A 14837-nucleotide genomic window follows, 5' to 3' on the forward strand; every position below is an offset into this window, starting at 1 on the left:
GATTATTTCTTTTTCTTTATTGCTTGAAACACTGGGTTTTCACCCATTAAAGCGATACTTTGCCACATTGCCCAGTAGAAGAACATAACTGACTAGCTGGTCCTCATTGGGATTTATCAGACCATCTACGTCTGTGTTATTCCCTCTTTGTGCATCCATATTTCTTTAATCGCAAAATGCATTTAAAATTAGAGAAACCTCTTGTGTTTTTTTCTTCTAAGAAAGAAAAAGGACTCATGGTTACCTCTGAACAATAAAAAAAATTTAAACCCATTTATAACTTGCTTTAAAATGAGAGAAGTGTGATACTATACTATAATCGTTTACTTATCTTAAGTGATATGATACAATTCTGAGCTGTATTTGTATTAATGTTTCTAATTTTTATTTCACAAAATTATATGCATGGGCTTATGAGGTATGTATGCTTTTAAAAGAAGGAGTATAAAAAGAAGTATCAAGTAGTCACTTTTATAGAAACTAAGTTAAGCATATGAAGTTTGTTTTCTTGCTATGTATTAATAATAGATGAATAGAAATAGTCAATGTTCAAAAACTATCCCCCATTCTAGAATCTGGATCTTGGGAATGGAAGAGACCTCAGGGTCACTTGAACCCCATCCCCTGAAGAAGCTGATTCGATGGGCGGGACTGCGCACGGGCAATCGTGATTGTGTACGGAGCGCCCCCTATGACCTGCTGCCGAGTGCGCTGTGGGAAATGTCTCACAGAGGTTGGCCCCAGCCACGGCGGCACGCCCCCTCCCGGGCCCCGTCCACTGGAGCCGGGGACACCTGGGAGCCCTGCCAGGCCACAGGGAGCAGTCTGCTCCAGGAGACAGGCAGGTCCATCTGAGCTCCACAGTGAGCCAGAGCTATCTACTGGGGTCTCTCTCGTTCCTGGAGCTCTTTGGAACGGGGCTAGCCCTCTGTTCGGCAGCACAGCCCATAGAGTATTTGAAAATAGCCTCCCTGTTCCCAGCTGCTTCCTTCATTCCTAGTGAGAAGTCACAAGAGCCCTCCCTCTCCTGGTCACTCTCCCTTTGTCACTTGTTCCCCTCTCTGGTAAAATGGAGTGTTCCAGGTGTGGCCTGCCCTGATGGAACTAGATTATTCCTGTGAGTGAGTTCCAAGGATCCTCAAGGATGCTGTGGGAAGGCTGGAGTGGTAACTTAGCCTGGGGTGGCCAGCTCCGTGGTGCTGACTCCTCCATTGTCTGGGCTTGTGGAGAGGTAAGAGACTCTCTAAGCTTCTTGTGTAGACCCAGTCAACTGAGGCGTGCCATGGGGTTTGGGGCAGAATCCCCACCTGATGGTAAGATGGCCCTGTGCTTTCCTTTACTGTCAGCTCAATTTCACTTCCATAAGAATCTTGTGGGGAGAAGGATCGGCTAGCCAAAGGCACCTGATTCCCGTGCTCGGGACTAGCTACCATCTCCAGTATGCCAGACTTCCTATTTCATGGACTATAAGCTAAAATTGCAGAATAATGTAAACGGTCTTGGTGCTCCCCTTCTAGTTTGTATGTTGTGATTCAAAGGGCACAGTGTCCATGTCTCATTTCCAGATGAGTGAGAACTTGTATCTAAAAATCCAGATTTAAGGGGCACCTAGCTGGTTGTCAGTAGAGCGTGTGACTCTTGATCTCAGGATTGTGAGTTCAAGCCCCATGTTGGGTGTGGAGCCCACTTAGAATAAATTTAAAAAATTTTAAAAATCCAGATTTATAAATAAGATACTTCTTTACAGGCAGATTCTTTTATAAAATGGTTCACTTTTAAATTTCTACGTTAAGTGCATATAGACTGCTGTGCGATACAAAAATCCGCTCTTCTCAGGGGCCCAGGGCGGGAAGTGACCTGCAGCCCTTATAGGGAAAGCCACCAGCTCCCCTGAGCTGCAAATGCTGACACGTAGCCTGGGGCGTGTGCGCCATTCTGGATCCCGGTGCAGGCCCACTGTCAGACGTTAACAAAAGGCAAATCCTGAAAGAAAAAGGAAACACTTTCTATGAGAAGTTATAATCCACTTGTCTTTCCCCCTCCTTAAAGGAAACTGTCAACAGTTTATTCAAGAATTAGGAGATTTTGAGCTTATGGAAAGACCTGTAAGCTTTAGGCATAAAATAAACCCAAAATATGAGACTGAAGACCATCCAGTCTTCTACCACTCGGAAGCTTACATTCAAAAGGTTAGATTTTGGAAGTGCCCATCCTTTGGCTCCAGGTATCAAGTTCAGAGGACAGTGGAGCCTCTAGAGAGAGAGAACTTTGGAAAACACATAGGCCATCTTAGCCTGGAGTTATAGATAAAATCAGGCTTTTCTTTGATGGGAAAAATGTAGTTTGACACAAGCGGGAGCCAGGCCCCAACTCCGGCCCCTGGGAAGCGGCCTGGCTGCTGGCCCTGCCCCAGAAGGGGCTTCAGTAGGTAGACACGGACTCGGTATCCTTCGGTGACTAAAGCGTGGCTGAGACCATTTTCTGCTTTGCTGCTGTATCTCCAAGAAGTTAGTGACATTTAGGGGGCAGGGGGAAAAAATTAATGACATTTCACTTTCCACTAGAACAAGTAAGACTATTCACCAAAGGACTCGGACAGGTCTCAGCTCCAGCGATGAAAGGCGCCGAGGAATCAGGATCAGGACCACAAAGTCTAAGCTACTGTCCCACCCCTGTCTTGCCCGCTTCTCTCACCTGACTTGGAAGGCTTAAGGCAGTCCATTCACTTCCAAAGAACCGGTGGGATTTGTTAAAATCTTACCGTCGATGGCAAAGTGAGGGAAGGGCGGCAGGAAGGCCCAGGCTCTGAGAGCCCGAGCTCAGCTTACAGGAAACTGTGGCCTGGCGGTGCTTGGCCGTGGGTGCGGGGCCGGCGGTGCTTGGTCGTGGGTGCTCAGTCGTGGGTGCTTGGTCGTGGGTGCGGGGCCGGCGGTGCGCGGTCGTGGGTGCTCGGTCGTGGGTGCGGGGCCGGCGGTGCGCGGTCGTGGGTGCATGGCCCACGGTGCGGCCGGCGGTGCGCGGTCGTGGGTGCTTGGTCGTGGGTGCTCGGTCGTGGGTGTGGGGCCGGCGGTGCGCGGTCGTGGGTGCATGGCCCGCGGTGCTTGGTCGTGGGTTCATGGCCCGCGGTGCGGCCAGCGGTGCGCGGTCGTGGGTGCTCGGTCGTGGGTGCGGGGCCGGCGGTGCGCGGTCGGCGGTGGGCGGCCGGCGGTGGGGGCCAGGCTGCCGCTACTCAGGAGTCTGGAGGGATCCTGGAAATGGGACAGCCGCTCCCGTCTTGTAGCGGATGATAAAGCTCAGATCATCAAACACAAACTTCTGTTCTCTGGAGAATTCGAGTGGAACCTCTTGACTTAAAAGTTACTGTTAACAACGTTGTTCTAAGATTCCAGATTTGGGAAATAATCTTGTTCCCTACAGTTAATTACTTGAATTTTAAAATGTTTCTTTGATCACATGGACATGCCCAACTGTATCAGGCTTGTTTCCTACCTGATATGATTCCACTTTAAAATGAAAAGTTTTTAATTAGAATTGAGGGAATAAAAATTACTCAAATTTTGGAAAGACTGGTTCAAAACCAAAACATTTGAACGACAAAGATCAACCTCATGTTTACTCGGAAACTGGGGAGAAGGCAGAGAAGGCATCATCACAAGCCCCGCTGAGGAAGGGGAGTTGTGAGGTCAGCATAACTCATCATTGGGCGGAGAATCTGGACCAGAACAGCACAGACTTTCTGCAGAAGTCGTGAACGCTCCCCCGCACGTGGCCTTTCCCACCGTCCGTGGCTACCAGAAAATGTTTCTAAAAGGCTTCCTCTGAGGAAGGCCAAAATAGAAGTCTCCATAAAACCTGGACCAATCCAGTGACTACTTAAGTACCTACTATGTGACCTTTTGAATTTACCAGACCAGCATAAATGGCATTAAATAAATATCCAAATGAAGAGGTTATGGAGGGAAAGTGTCAGGAGGTGACACTGGGCATGAAGAGGTGGGAGAAGCCTGCTAGCCAGGAGGGTTGGGGAGGCGGGGAGGCACAGAGTCCTGCAGGGGAGCTTGTGAACCACGTGGACAGCTTTGGTGCTCTGGGCCTAAAGTGCCGGCATGGGCTTTGGCATCCGCTAACACTTGCCCAGGAGAGCTTGGCGAGGCTCTCTCCGGATCTCTCCGCCTGCACTGTTTCCTGAGGGTCCTGTTTATGCTGGGTGTGTGTTCTACAGCGGCCTGTCGGGCCACAGCTCTTGGACACCGCGACAGACAGGCCGATCTGGGATTTGGTGATGCCATTCTTCGCCGCCGCACAGCATCCATCATAAAGTTGGCCTGCTGTAAAGGCCACAGCCCCGCCACGTTAGCGTAGCAGAGGGCATCCAATAGGAGGAAGACATGCTGTTTTGTGTGCACTAAAATTGTACAATTTCCACTCTCGTGAGGTCCTATGAACTTGAGGTAATAAAAGGCATTTAACCACAGGAAACAAAACATTGCAACAGGTGATAGGGAGAGGTAATAAAATCCTAAGAAAAACTTAACATGGTGAAATGTCGCTTAGAAGAGCTATCCTTTGCTATCTTTAAAGCATCTTTCACAGAAAGATGTGAGGAAGAGTCCTGAGGATCTGGGAAGAGAAAATGGATCTGCCCTCCCTCCCTCTCTTCTGGCAGCCCTCATGCCTGGGGGGATTTTCATAGCCTCAGACGCAGGCTGAGTGCTCCTATATTGCAAAGATAACATTATTAAGAATTTGGAAACTGCACTTTCTGGGAAGGTTCTAAATAAGTGTTTTAGTCCTTTAATTTTAGGGTGTGTGGAATACTTGAGAAGAAAGCTGCTTGGGTTTGTAGTTAGAAATTTGTGACGGGGGCACCTGGCTGGCTCAGTCAGTAGAACATGAGACTCTTGATCTCGGGGTTGTGAGTTCAAGCCCCATGTTGGGTGTAGAGATTACTTAAAAAGAAAAAAGAACTTTGATCGAGATAAACAGCATTCCCCCCACCTCAAGCAAAACCCTTTTAAAGACTTTTACAGAAATGTGCAAATTATGGTATAAAAACCAAAGGCTTCAAACAAAGCCAATTTAAATACTAGATTTTAATAGTATTGAAACCAAAGAACTGTCCACTTAAAGTCCTAGCTGTCCTAGGACTTTTGGGGTTAAGAGGTTTTAACCATTTCTGCTTTTCGTGCTTGGACTTTCCTTCAGCTCCACATACATGGGCCGCCCTCCCGTCACCCCAGCTCTGGACTACATGCAAAGCAAAGTTGGAAGATAGACTTCTCATGAATCGAAAGCAAGAAAATACTGATTTGACCATAAATATTTTTATTAAATGTGAAAATACACGGGCATAAAAATAGTACCCATATTTGAAGACATATGAGATCCATTTCAATTAATTTTCAGGTTTTTATTAAAACACTAAACTGAGATGGATTAAATTAGTCTTGTCTCAGAACCAGCAACAGCCTTACAGTAGGAGTGGTAGTTTAACTTCTCAAACATCTCCACGTTTTTCCTCCTCCAGCTGCTTTCCACTGCAGGCAAGAGGTCACCACAGATGAGTGCAACACCTGTCACTATACATAAAGCCACGCAGTGGCTAATTGTACTCTTAAATCATTCAGCAAATGAGATCGATCATTAAAAAAAAAAAAATCCCCACCTATTAATATCATTTGCAATTGCAGAACAGACTCTGCTACTAACAAAAGGAATGATCTGATTTAGAATAAGGATATTATTTGTTGACAAATTAGCATTTGCCTTCCTCCCTTTATAAATATGGGAAAGTCCACTACGTTCAACGAAGTTGCATGAATTTCTCTAGGTCACACCACGCACGGTCCTTAGAGCTTTTGCAAGGCCTGTTGCCAGCACCCTGTGCTTTAAGGCAGGCAGCTCTAACCCAACCTGACTGAGGAACCGGTTTTAACTTAAGCCATCTTATGCATTTTTTCCACAGTAAATGTCACAACTTCTGACCAATTTCTTGTGTTTAAAGTGAAGTCTTCCATTTTCCACCATGAATAGGAAATGCTGCCAATTTCAAATTGTGATTCTGTTAACTTTTTTCATACTTGGTTGTCAGTATTTTTCCCTTAAAAAAAAACAACTATGGGTAGTTTTTACATTCCATTATCAGAGTCCCAGAAAGTTGTTTTCATACTGGCATTTAAGATAAATTTTTAATACTGACTAAAGATATTTTAAAGTTAGCATTACATCCATCCAATTCACAGTAGTAAACTGTTGGTTTTCGTTTTCCAGTTTTCATTTATCCATGCTAAGAAAGCACAAAGTTTCAAAAATGGGCAATAAATTTATTCTTTTTAGAACCATCTCATGTTTATAGGCTGATGTGTTTAATACTTGCTGCTGTGGGAAATATCCACGATGTACAGACAAGGGTTACTTCATTTCAGGAGCTTACCAAAAAGGAAGGAAGGAGTTTAAGAAAGGAATCTACTACAGCGAAGGCTAGGCAGCCTTGTGAGTTGACTTTTCCAGAAACAGCCGTCACGGTTACCGGGCAGTTACAGGCCCCAGAAACAAGAGCCAGGAGACTGGCAAGTAGAAGGAAGCCAAGAACAAGTCAAATGTTCAGTCCCGAGCTCTCCGGAGTGTGAGCGTGAGGACGTCGCCCAGCAGGCCGGCGGGACGCAGCTTCTGTCGGCGCGGGGCTCACAGTCACAGGCCGCACTGTCCTCCTCGAGTCTCTCTGTGGCGCTGGCACTTGGCCCCGTAGCTCCTCTCTCTTCACTGAAGACCAGCAAGTAGCTGCGCATTTCAGTTACGGTGACTAAACTGAACCCACGGTAAAATTTCAGGACCAGGACTTAGAGTCATTACCAGTGCGGACAGAATCATGCAAACGGCCGTGTGGGCAGCACCCGGACGCATTGCCCACCGGCCAGCCCGCCACCGTCCTGACTCCCTCCGGCTCCTTGGGGCGACTCCTCGTCTTCCCTGCGTGGAAAGGCAAGTGATTTCATATTTCCTTGTTCTGATTTTGTGTGAAAATTCTTACTTTAAAAGTAGGTAGAGGCCATTGCTAGATCGCAAAAACGGTCACAGTGACCTCATGTACCAAAGAACCAGGCTGGCAAACAATATCACTGATATAATGCAGTCATGAGCTTACTAAGATGAAAGAATAAACAAAACTGAATTTCCCTCGGAAATCCTTTCAGCACTGACTTGAATTCTGAGACCTTAAAACGAAAGGAAAGCTGTGAACTATTCACTAATTTTCAAAATGCATTAAGTTTATTGGTAAGAAATAGACTTCTAAATAGATGCAAAAAGCACACAGGCGTTTTGCTCAGCTCAACTATGTGATTTTTGCCCCTCCACTTAAGGAAATCTCCCCGTCTGTTTCAGGATCACTGCAGAAGGAAAGGCCCTGCACTTACTTGGCTGCTATGGTCAGGACACCTCCCGCCACTGAAATTAAAATGCTTGATTTCATAAAAACAACATATTAGACCCATACTCATCAAAATGCTCTGAGGCCAAAACAAAAAAAACCTTTCCAGAATGAAGGTAGTAATTCTTATCTAAAGTAATTCTCTCAGAGTTTAAATGCAGCATCAATAGTTCCATAAATATTTAATGTTCTTGATTAAAGTAACACTCAGTTTTTAGGGAAAAAATTATCCAGTATACAAAGACTGAATAAGTTCATTTCTTAAAGGTAAGAAGGTATCCCAAGAAGAGATGCCATCGCGATGGTGGAAATGTAGCCAGAGCTGACTAGATTTGTAAACGTGTATTTTTTTCTAGGCAGGAAAACATCCAGAGGCATCAGGGTCGGGTCAAGGGGCAGGTCTCCTGTGTAGCGCCCACCTCAGACAGTCCCACAGGGGGGGGCGGAGGGACTACGGTTCAGGAGCGTCGGTCAGGATGAACAAGCTGCTGCCCCACTGCCTTTATTAAAAGTGGGGAACATGGCATTCTGTCTCTGTCAACCGAGGCAGTTGTACATTTCTAAGGCAGTCCTGTTAACAGGAAATTCTGTATAACTCACAACTTCAGTTCTTAAAATACTACATTCTGCACTTCAAGCTTGTTTTAAGTGACACCACTGCTCTATTATCTGAACCTGTGTTTCATAGTCTCTCTTAATTTGTTTCACGTTATTAAACAAAAGGGCCCATATGTTTTTACGGTTAATTCTATGTCCGTGGTCTTCCGTGTTCTCTCGCAGGTACCCGACATAAAATACATGCTTCACATCCATCCAGACTCTGCACCTGGCAACAGCAACTACCATTTGGTAGCAAGTTTTCTAAAAGATGGGCTCCGTCCCTCCTCCTGTGACAGCCACGCTCACGCCAGCAGAGAGGGAAATGCATGTGGATTGGCCGAGGCTCTGTAATTTACAGGTATTTGCAAGCAACCGGACTGACCAGAACCTAAGCAAAGGTGTCCCCAAGAACGTACAACTCAAAATGTTGATATTCTCTTTAAGAATCCTAAAACACAACCCCGTCTCATGAAGCTCCTGGCTCCTCCTTGCCCACGTGGGCACTGCTGCCCTCTGCAAGACTGGGAAGAAGAGTCTCGGCGGGCTCCAGCGCAGACACATACGGGAGCCCTGCCGCAGGTGCGCCTACCGCAGACCCTTCTTCCAGGCCCTCCAAACACCTGCATGGGCTGCTTTGTCAGAGACACACCCGGTCTTCGCCTCCCTGCCTCCGTGCACCCGTCAACCTCCAGTCTAAAAGGGATATAGAACGATTTTTCCTATTAAAACAACTCTTTGGTCAGGGACAAACTAAAAGATTTGAATTTTCTTTTTCATTAGGATCCCGGAACAAGGTTTCTTTGTGTTTAATCTTTAAAAAAAAATTAAGGAAGAAGAGCAGAAAAACAGCTGGTTTAATTGAAGTGGAATTTAAATCTAAAAGGTCCGCCTGAGCTGAAGGGATTGAACCCCTGCCATGAGTTCCAGCTCCTGTGGAAAGGGTTGCCACCACCTCCTTGTTGGCTCTCTGCATCCAGCGGATCTTCTCCGTCATCAAACTTCTTCCTCATTTCTAGGAACGAAACGAGCAAATTAAGACCCAGGTATTCACTAAGCATGGGGGTGAGGGGAGGACTACTTCCTCTCCTCTTATCCAAACGGTTGTGCCTGATACACATCCCGTTCCCACCCAGCCCCGAGGTTTGGTCTCAGGAGAAAGGTCCCAGAGGGGACCCATCACGGAGAAGGGGTTGACGTTCAGGGCTGACAATGGGAATTCATTGAAATTCAGGCCCCCTGAATCTTCTCACCTCACAAGCATCTACCCAAGGAAATTCTTCTCTGGAAAAAAATAATTGCAGTGGAGGAGACCTCCAAAAGTCCCACTCAAAGAGCCATGTCACCATCCTGGCCCCAGCAATGCAGTCCCAACCTCGCCAACACGCCAGGCGTCTTTCTGGGCCTCCGTCTTCGATCCGAGCAGAACTAAGGTTCCCTGGCGTACAGCTCAGGAGGCCGCCCCGACTGCCATGCCCAGCAGTCCCGAGGAAGGTCTCCGATGAGACCGACACTAATGCCGACTAATGGGACAGAGGAACACGTCCGGGGGGGGGGGGGGGGGGGCAGGAGAGCAGACTAACATCCTCAGAGACCAAAAGAACTATTTCATCCTTAAAATAAGAACGGGGCTAAGAAAAACCAACGGAACACAAAAGAACCCTTAGTAATGGCAACTGCAGTTCCTGATGCCTCTGTGACCGCCCCCTCCCGTGTGCACGGGGTGAGCTCGGAGGACAGACCAAGGGGTGGCCGGCACTCAGCTGCTGAGTAAAAGAACGGAGCATCCTGCTCTACTCCGTAAGTACGGCTCTACCTCTCTTGCGGGATCATAAATGAGCACAGAGGCTCACAAAGCTTCGCTTCCATAGCATAAGCAGATGTTCAAAAAAGATTGGCCAAATGGGCATAAAATGTCATTTCCTTCTATTTCTGATGAATTCGTCTAGCCCTAGTCATAGCTCCTGCTGACATGGAAAGACAGAAGGAATAGTTATTAGCTTAATATTCAATTCCCTCTGCAAATCTCTCAACATTGTTCACTATTACCTAATTTCTTTGCCTTCTCTCTCATTTTCCAGGCTATTTTAGCATATGATAAAAGCATTTCCAGCAACTGGAAAATCTAATGAACATTTGACTTCGGGCAGGATTCCTGGGGAACACAGGATAGGCTAGTACATTCCAGCCTGGCACCCCGGTTTCCTAATCACGCTCCTACAAGTTTGGTATGAAGAGTTCATCATTGAGGGGGAGGGGGGAAGAACCTGAGACCTCCCCCTCACTGTTGTGCTTTCCTATCGCAGGTGGACGAGCGGAGACTCAACAAGCTCTAGTCACTTGTGCAGAAGAGAGGAGTCGAACCAGGCCTCCTGCTTCCGTGTTTGCTCGTGTCCCCCTGCGCCAGGCCCACGGGGCCCTGAGTCTGGCAGGGGCAGGCCTGAAACTGGACTTCTGGAACTGCCAGGCTAGGGGGCAGCTTGCCCACCCCCCACGTCTAACACCGGGAACAGAGCTAGTAAGTCACCAACCACTGACTCAGCCACTTCGAGAGACAAACAATACCTGGATCAGAGAGAACTTCTTTAGCAGCTGCTATATCAATGAACTTTTTCTCCGCTTTTTTCTTTTCTTCTTCATTCTGGAAGTTATCTGGGTGCCACTGCAGTGCTAGTTTTCGGTATGCTTTAATGATTTCTTGCTTTTTGGCGTTTCTGAGCAGTATTAAAATTAATGCTCATTAGTCAAAAAGTGCCAGACATACCACCCCCAAAAACTGACAGTTACGATCCCACTGGCAAATCAGCAGCCTAGTTTTCCTAATCGTGCCAATGTCGTCACAGGCCAAAAGCTTAATGTCCGGTTCGAGGCGATCATTAAAGCTGGTCAGGCTTCCGAATTTCAATGGGAAGAAATTACTTTTGATCTTTGTGATTTTTTTTTTTTTTTAAGAGAGAGAACTGCACAGACCCATTTTTAAACGTTCTGGATTTCCAAACTACCTGATATAATTCTTGGTCTTAAGAGCTAACGCTGACTCTGAACCACACTTCCTGTTTTGCTTCTGGTTAGCTTCCTTAGTTCTGGTTCAGACTTTTGATTGAAAGACTGATGGTTCCCTTGCTCAGGGAAGGTGGATCTTGTATAATTTACCTAGCTTTTGTCTATCTCAGTGCCTTTAAGTTAATTCTCAAAGCACCACTTTATAATCTGGCCTAGAGAAGTTTGCTTTTCCAAAACCCTCCTGTCCCCACCAAAAGAAAGCTCACTCCTCTTTACCCTTCCCAAAAAATCTAGGCTAGGGCCTACTCACGCTACAGTGTCATCCCTCTGTCACCAACTACTTATTCCCCCATCATTGCAGTACTAGTCTAAAGAAATCTACCTGTAACAAAATGATGGTTACGATGTGAAAAAGATGCTTAGGTTTAATCCAGGACTGAAATTATATAAAGCAAGGAACTGAATCAGAGGAGAAAAAATAAGAGCAATGATAAACTTTAAAACAGTTGATTAAAAATAACAATGTAAATTTTAAATAACTCACCTTTTTACTCCTAAGATTTTATAATAATCTCGTTTCTGCGACTGTTTCAATAGCCTCTGTGCCTTCTCTAGACCTTCCCGAATCTGCTGATCATTTTCATTGTGTTCCTGCGCAGTTTCATAATCCTGAATAGCTGTCAAAATAAACGTTTAAGATAATGCTGTTAAAGGAACTGGAATTTATAAACTCTACTTATCCCGTAAGATTGATACTCACATCACCATCCCAGCCCCTTCACTCTTTTGCCATTACTGCTAAGAGCCTAAGGGAGATGGTGATGATTTTGTTAGCCAACTTACAAAAGGCCTAATGAAGGCTGAATTTAGGTAGCTTTTTACTCCCATTCAATAAAACTCACTGCTGTTTACTCACCTACCTTCCCACCGCCACACCTTCATATCCGTACTTTATACAAAGCAGTCTTTCCATCACTACGACTGAACTGATCGTTACATAGGAAAATAAGACCGTGGCAAAGAAAATCTGCATGGTCAGCTACAGGTCCACAATTCAGAAGAATCAGAGGCTTAGAAAGGGAGCAAGAAGAACCATCAGCAATCAGAATGTCTAAGTCATCTAGGGGTTTCAAAAGGAACTATTACAAACCTACTGTTTTTAAGCTATCGATCAAAGCAGATGACATTGTCCTGGTATGGGAAGTCTGGTAACAATCCATATTACAGTTTTTGCCTTATTTTAGAATACTTTACTTGACTATCTAGAACACAAGGCATCAGGATATCTGATGTAGAAGAGAGTCATGTAGAAAAGAGTCAACATAGCAAGCCTGAGACCGTTATCCTTAGAAAGGCCTCCTGGCAAGGTTGGTCCTGGCTGGCAGATCAGAAGATGGCCTTCAGGAGTGTTCCCACCATTTCCTGGTAGGAATGGCTCACTGTGCCTCAATGTTTGTACAGACAACGTGGTTTACGTTAAACATCATCTTTCTTTCTGGGAATCTGAGTGCTGGCAGGGCAGAAGGTGCCTGGCTGACCAACCCCTCATGAATGCCCCGGGCACGGGTGCTCTAGCAAGCTTCTCCAGCAGACAGCACCTTGCACGTCTTAAGGAATTACAGCTTGTCCTATGATTTCAAAGAGAAAGACTCTTGGAATCTTCTTCCTGCTTTTCTCTGGATTTTGTGCCATGTGTCTTTTCCCTTTGCTGATGTTACTTTGTATCCTTTCAGTAGAATAAATCTTAGCCTGGGTACAACTGTGTGCTGAGTCCTATGTGCCCTCCCACTGAATCACCAAATCTGGGAGTGGTCTTGAGAAGCAGACATCTCAAATAAGGAACTGTTGGAGTCCAAAAAACCTCTCTCTGGACAACATGTCTGAGGATTTGTCTTGGCAACAGCTAATCCTAGAAGGCATTCAGGAAGGCACGTGATCCTTCTGGCATACTGCTGGAAGGTCACTAGCAGCCTAATGCCATGTCACAATGCGTAGGTCATGTCTTCACTTTATCTCATCACGCAGACATCAGCCATTTTATTTACCACCATCACAAGAACAAGGATGAATACAGCATAATAAGATAATTTTGATAGAGACCACTTTCACCTAACTTTTATTACAGTATACTGTAATTGTTCTAGTATTATTATTAATCTCTTACTATGCCTAATTTATAAGTTAATCATGGGTATGTATGTATAAGAAAAAACAAACAATATATATCGGGTTGGATATGATCAGCAGTTTCAGGCATCCACTGGGGGAAGGTACCCCCTGCAGATAAGGGAGAATGACTGAAATCAGCCTGCACTACAGAGAAAAATGAACCAACGCTACCTCTGGTCCGGGGGCGGGGGGAGAGAGGGGTACGTTTTAAGCTTTTATCTTAATTCCTGCCTCAATGCATTAATATTAAATATTAATATGAAACATTACTAGTCACCCAACCCACAGTGACAACATAAAATACCTTTCCAATTTAGTACACAAAACTATCATAGTAGTGAGGTTTAAATTATCACAACCTAGTAAGGAAATGTACTTTGAAGGAATGTAATACAAGGGGAAAATGTTTCAATACATGCAATCTTGCTATTTATGCAAACTCTACATTTAAAACATGTTTTTCATTCTTAAATGTTCAGAGTATCTCCCCCAAAGCAGTCTTCTATATCCTACCCTTTTATTAAAATTTAAGGTAGACACATTTTCCCCAATCCAGAAAAAATACAAAATTATAGGTTGTTTCCTACTTCACATCATTACAGGTAGGTAATTTAATTAGAAACAATATGGGCGATGTTAAAACTTCCCATAGACATAAACTAGATAGATCATTTTTAATTATATTTTCTCAGATTCTACACTCCAAGGAGTCATCTTTTTTTTTTTTTTTTTAAGATTTTATTTATTTATTCGACAGAGAGAGAGACAGCGAGAGAGGGAACACAAGCAGGGGGAGTGGGAGAGGGAGAAGCAGGCTTCCCGCCGAGCAGGGAGCCCGGTGCAGGGCTTGATCCCAGGACCCTGGGATCATGACCTGAGCCGAAGGCAGACGCTTAACGACTGAGCCACCCAGGCGCCCCACCAAGGAGTCATCTTTAAAGGAAAACTAAGTAACATCCAATTATGTTTATCCTATACTGTAATTAAGCATCCACGAAAAGTAAAGTCAGAAATATTAAGGCCCTGAAAAAAAAAATCTATTACGTATTAGCCAATTCATTTTCTATCCTCTGAACCTAAGAAAAACTTTTTCTTCCATACTCCCCCCACTCATTCTGAAGGGACAATGCAAACAAGGGAAGTGCATGAGTGTGCCTCCCTTCCACCCCACTCCCCCACTGAAAGGACAAAATTAATAAAAATAATAATAGAACTGTGGCAGCACTGAAAACAGCAGACCAGAAATTTTCTTAATCTGAAAGAGAGGAAGCAAATAGGATCCTAATAATAATGAATAAACCTAAGTATAGAGAAGCACCATCCAAGTAGAAGCCCTAGCAGATTTGGGAGCCATTCTTTTTGGCCAAGGATCCTCAGTTCAGCATTTAGCAGGAGCAGCTTAAAGGCAACCACCAGGACAGTCTGTGGATGACTAAAGCTCTCCCCTTGGGTGTGGAGCAGCTAAGGCACCCCCCCCACCACCACGGGGGCCCAACAACCAGTGTCTAGACTGAATCACAGCTGTGTGTGCGGAGGGGCCACGGAGGGGGCTGCTGGGACCAGGAAGAGCTGCAGAACCAAGCCCACGGGCACTCGAGATCTCCACAACGGATCTGGAACAAACCAAGGAAAAGCAGTT

At 45.3% G+C, this 14837-nt stretch overlaps 1 protein-coding gene across 1 annotated transcript in view; it reads right to left on the reverse strand.

Annotated features, from left to right (window-relative positions):
- Nucleotides 1-6343: 6343 nt before the first annotated feature.
- The window catches only part of DNAJC3 (DnaJ heat shock protein family (Hsp40) member C3), a 70393-nt gene continuing 61899 nt past the window's right edge, over nucleotides 6344-14837 (reverse strand). The window contains exons 10-12 of the mRNA XM_027588083.2: nucleotides 11574-11706; nucleotides 10592-10740; nucleotides 6344-9041 (exon numbers count right to left, since the gene is read on the reverse strand). Of these exons, the coding sequence (XP_027443884.1) occupies nucleotides 8884-9041; nucleotides 10592-10740; nucleotides 11574-11706 (440 nt within the window). The 3' untranslated portion in view covers nucleotides 6344-8883. The remainder of the gene's footprint in view (nucleotides 9042-10591; nucleotides 10741-11573; nucleotides 11707-14837) is intronic.

The sequence above is a fragment of the Zalophus californianus genome, chromosome 3 (assembly GCF_009762305.2).
Source record: "Zalophus californianus isolate mZalCal1 chromosome 3, mZalCal1.pri.v2, whole genome shotgun sequence".
In the NCBI taxonomy this organism is placed as follows: Eukaryota; Metazoa; Chordata; class Mammalia; order Carnivora; family Otariidae; genus Zalophus; species Zalophus californianus.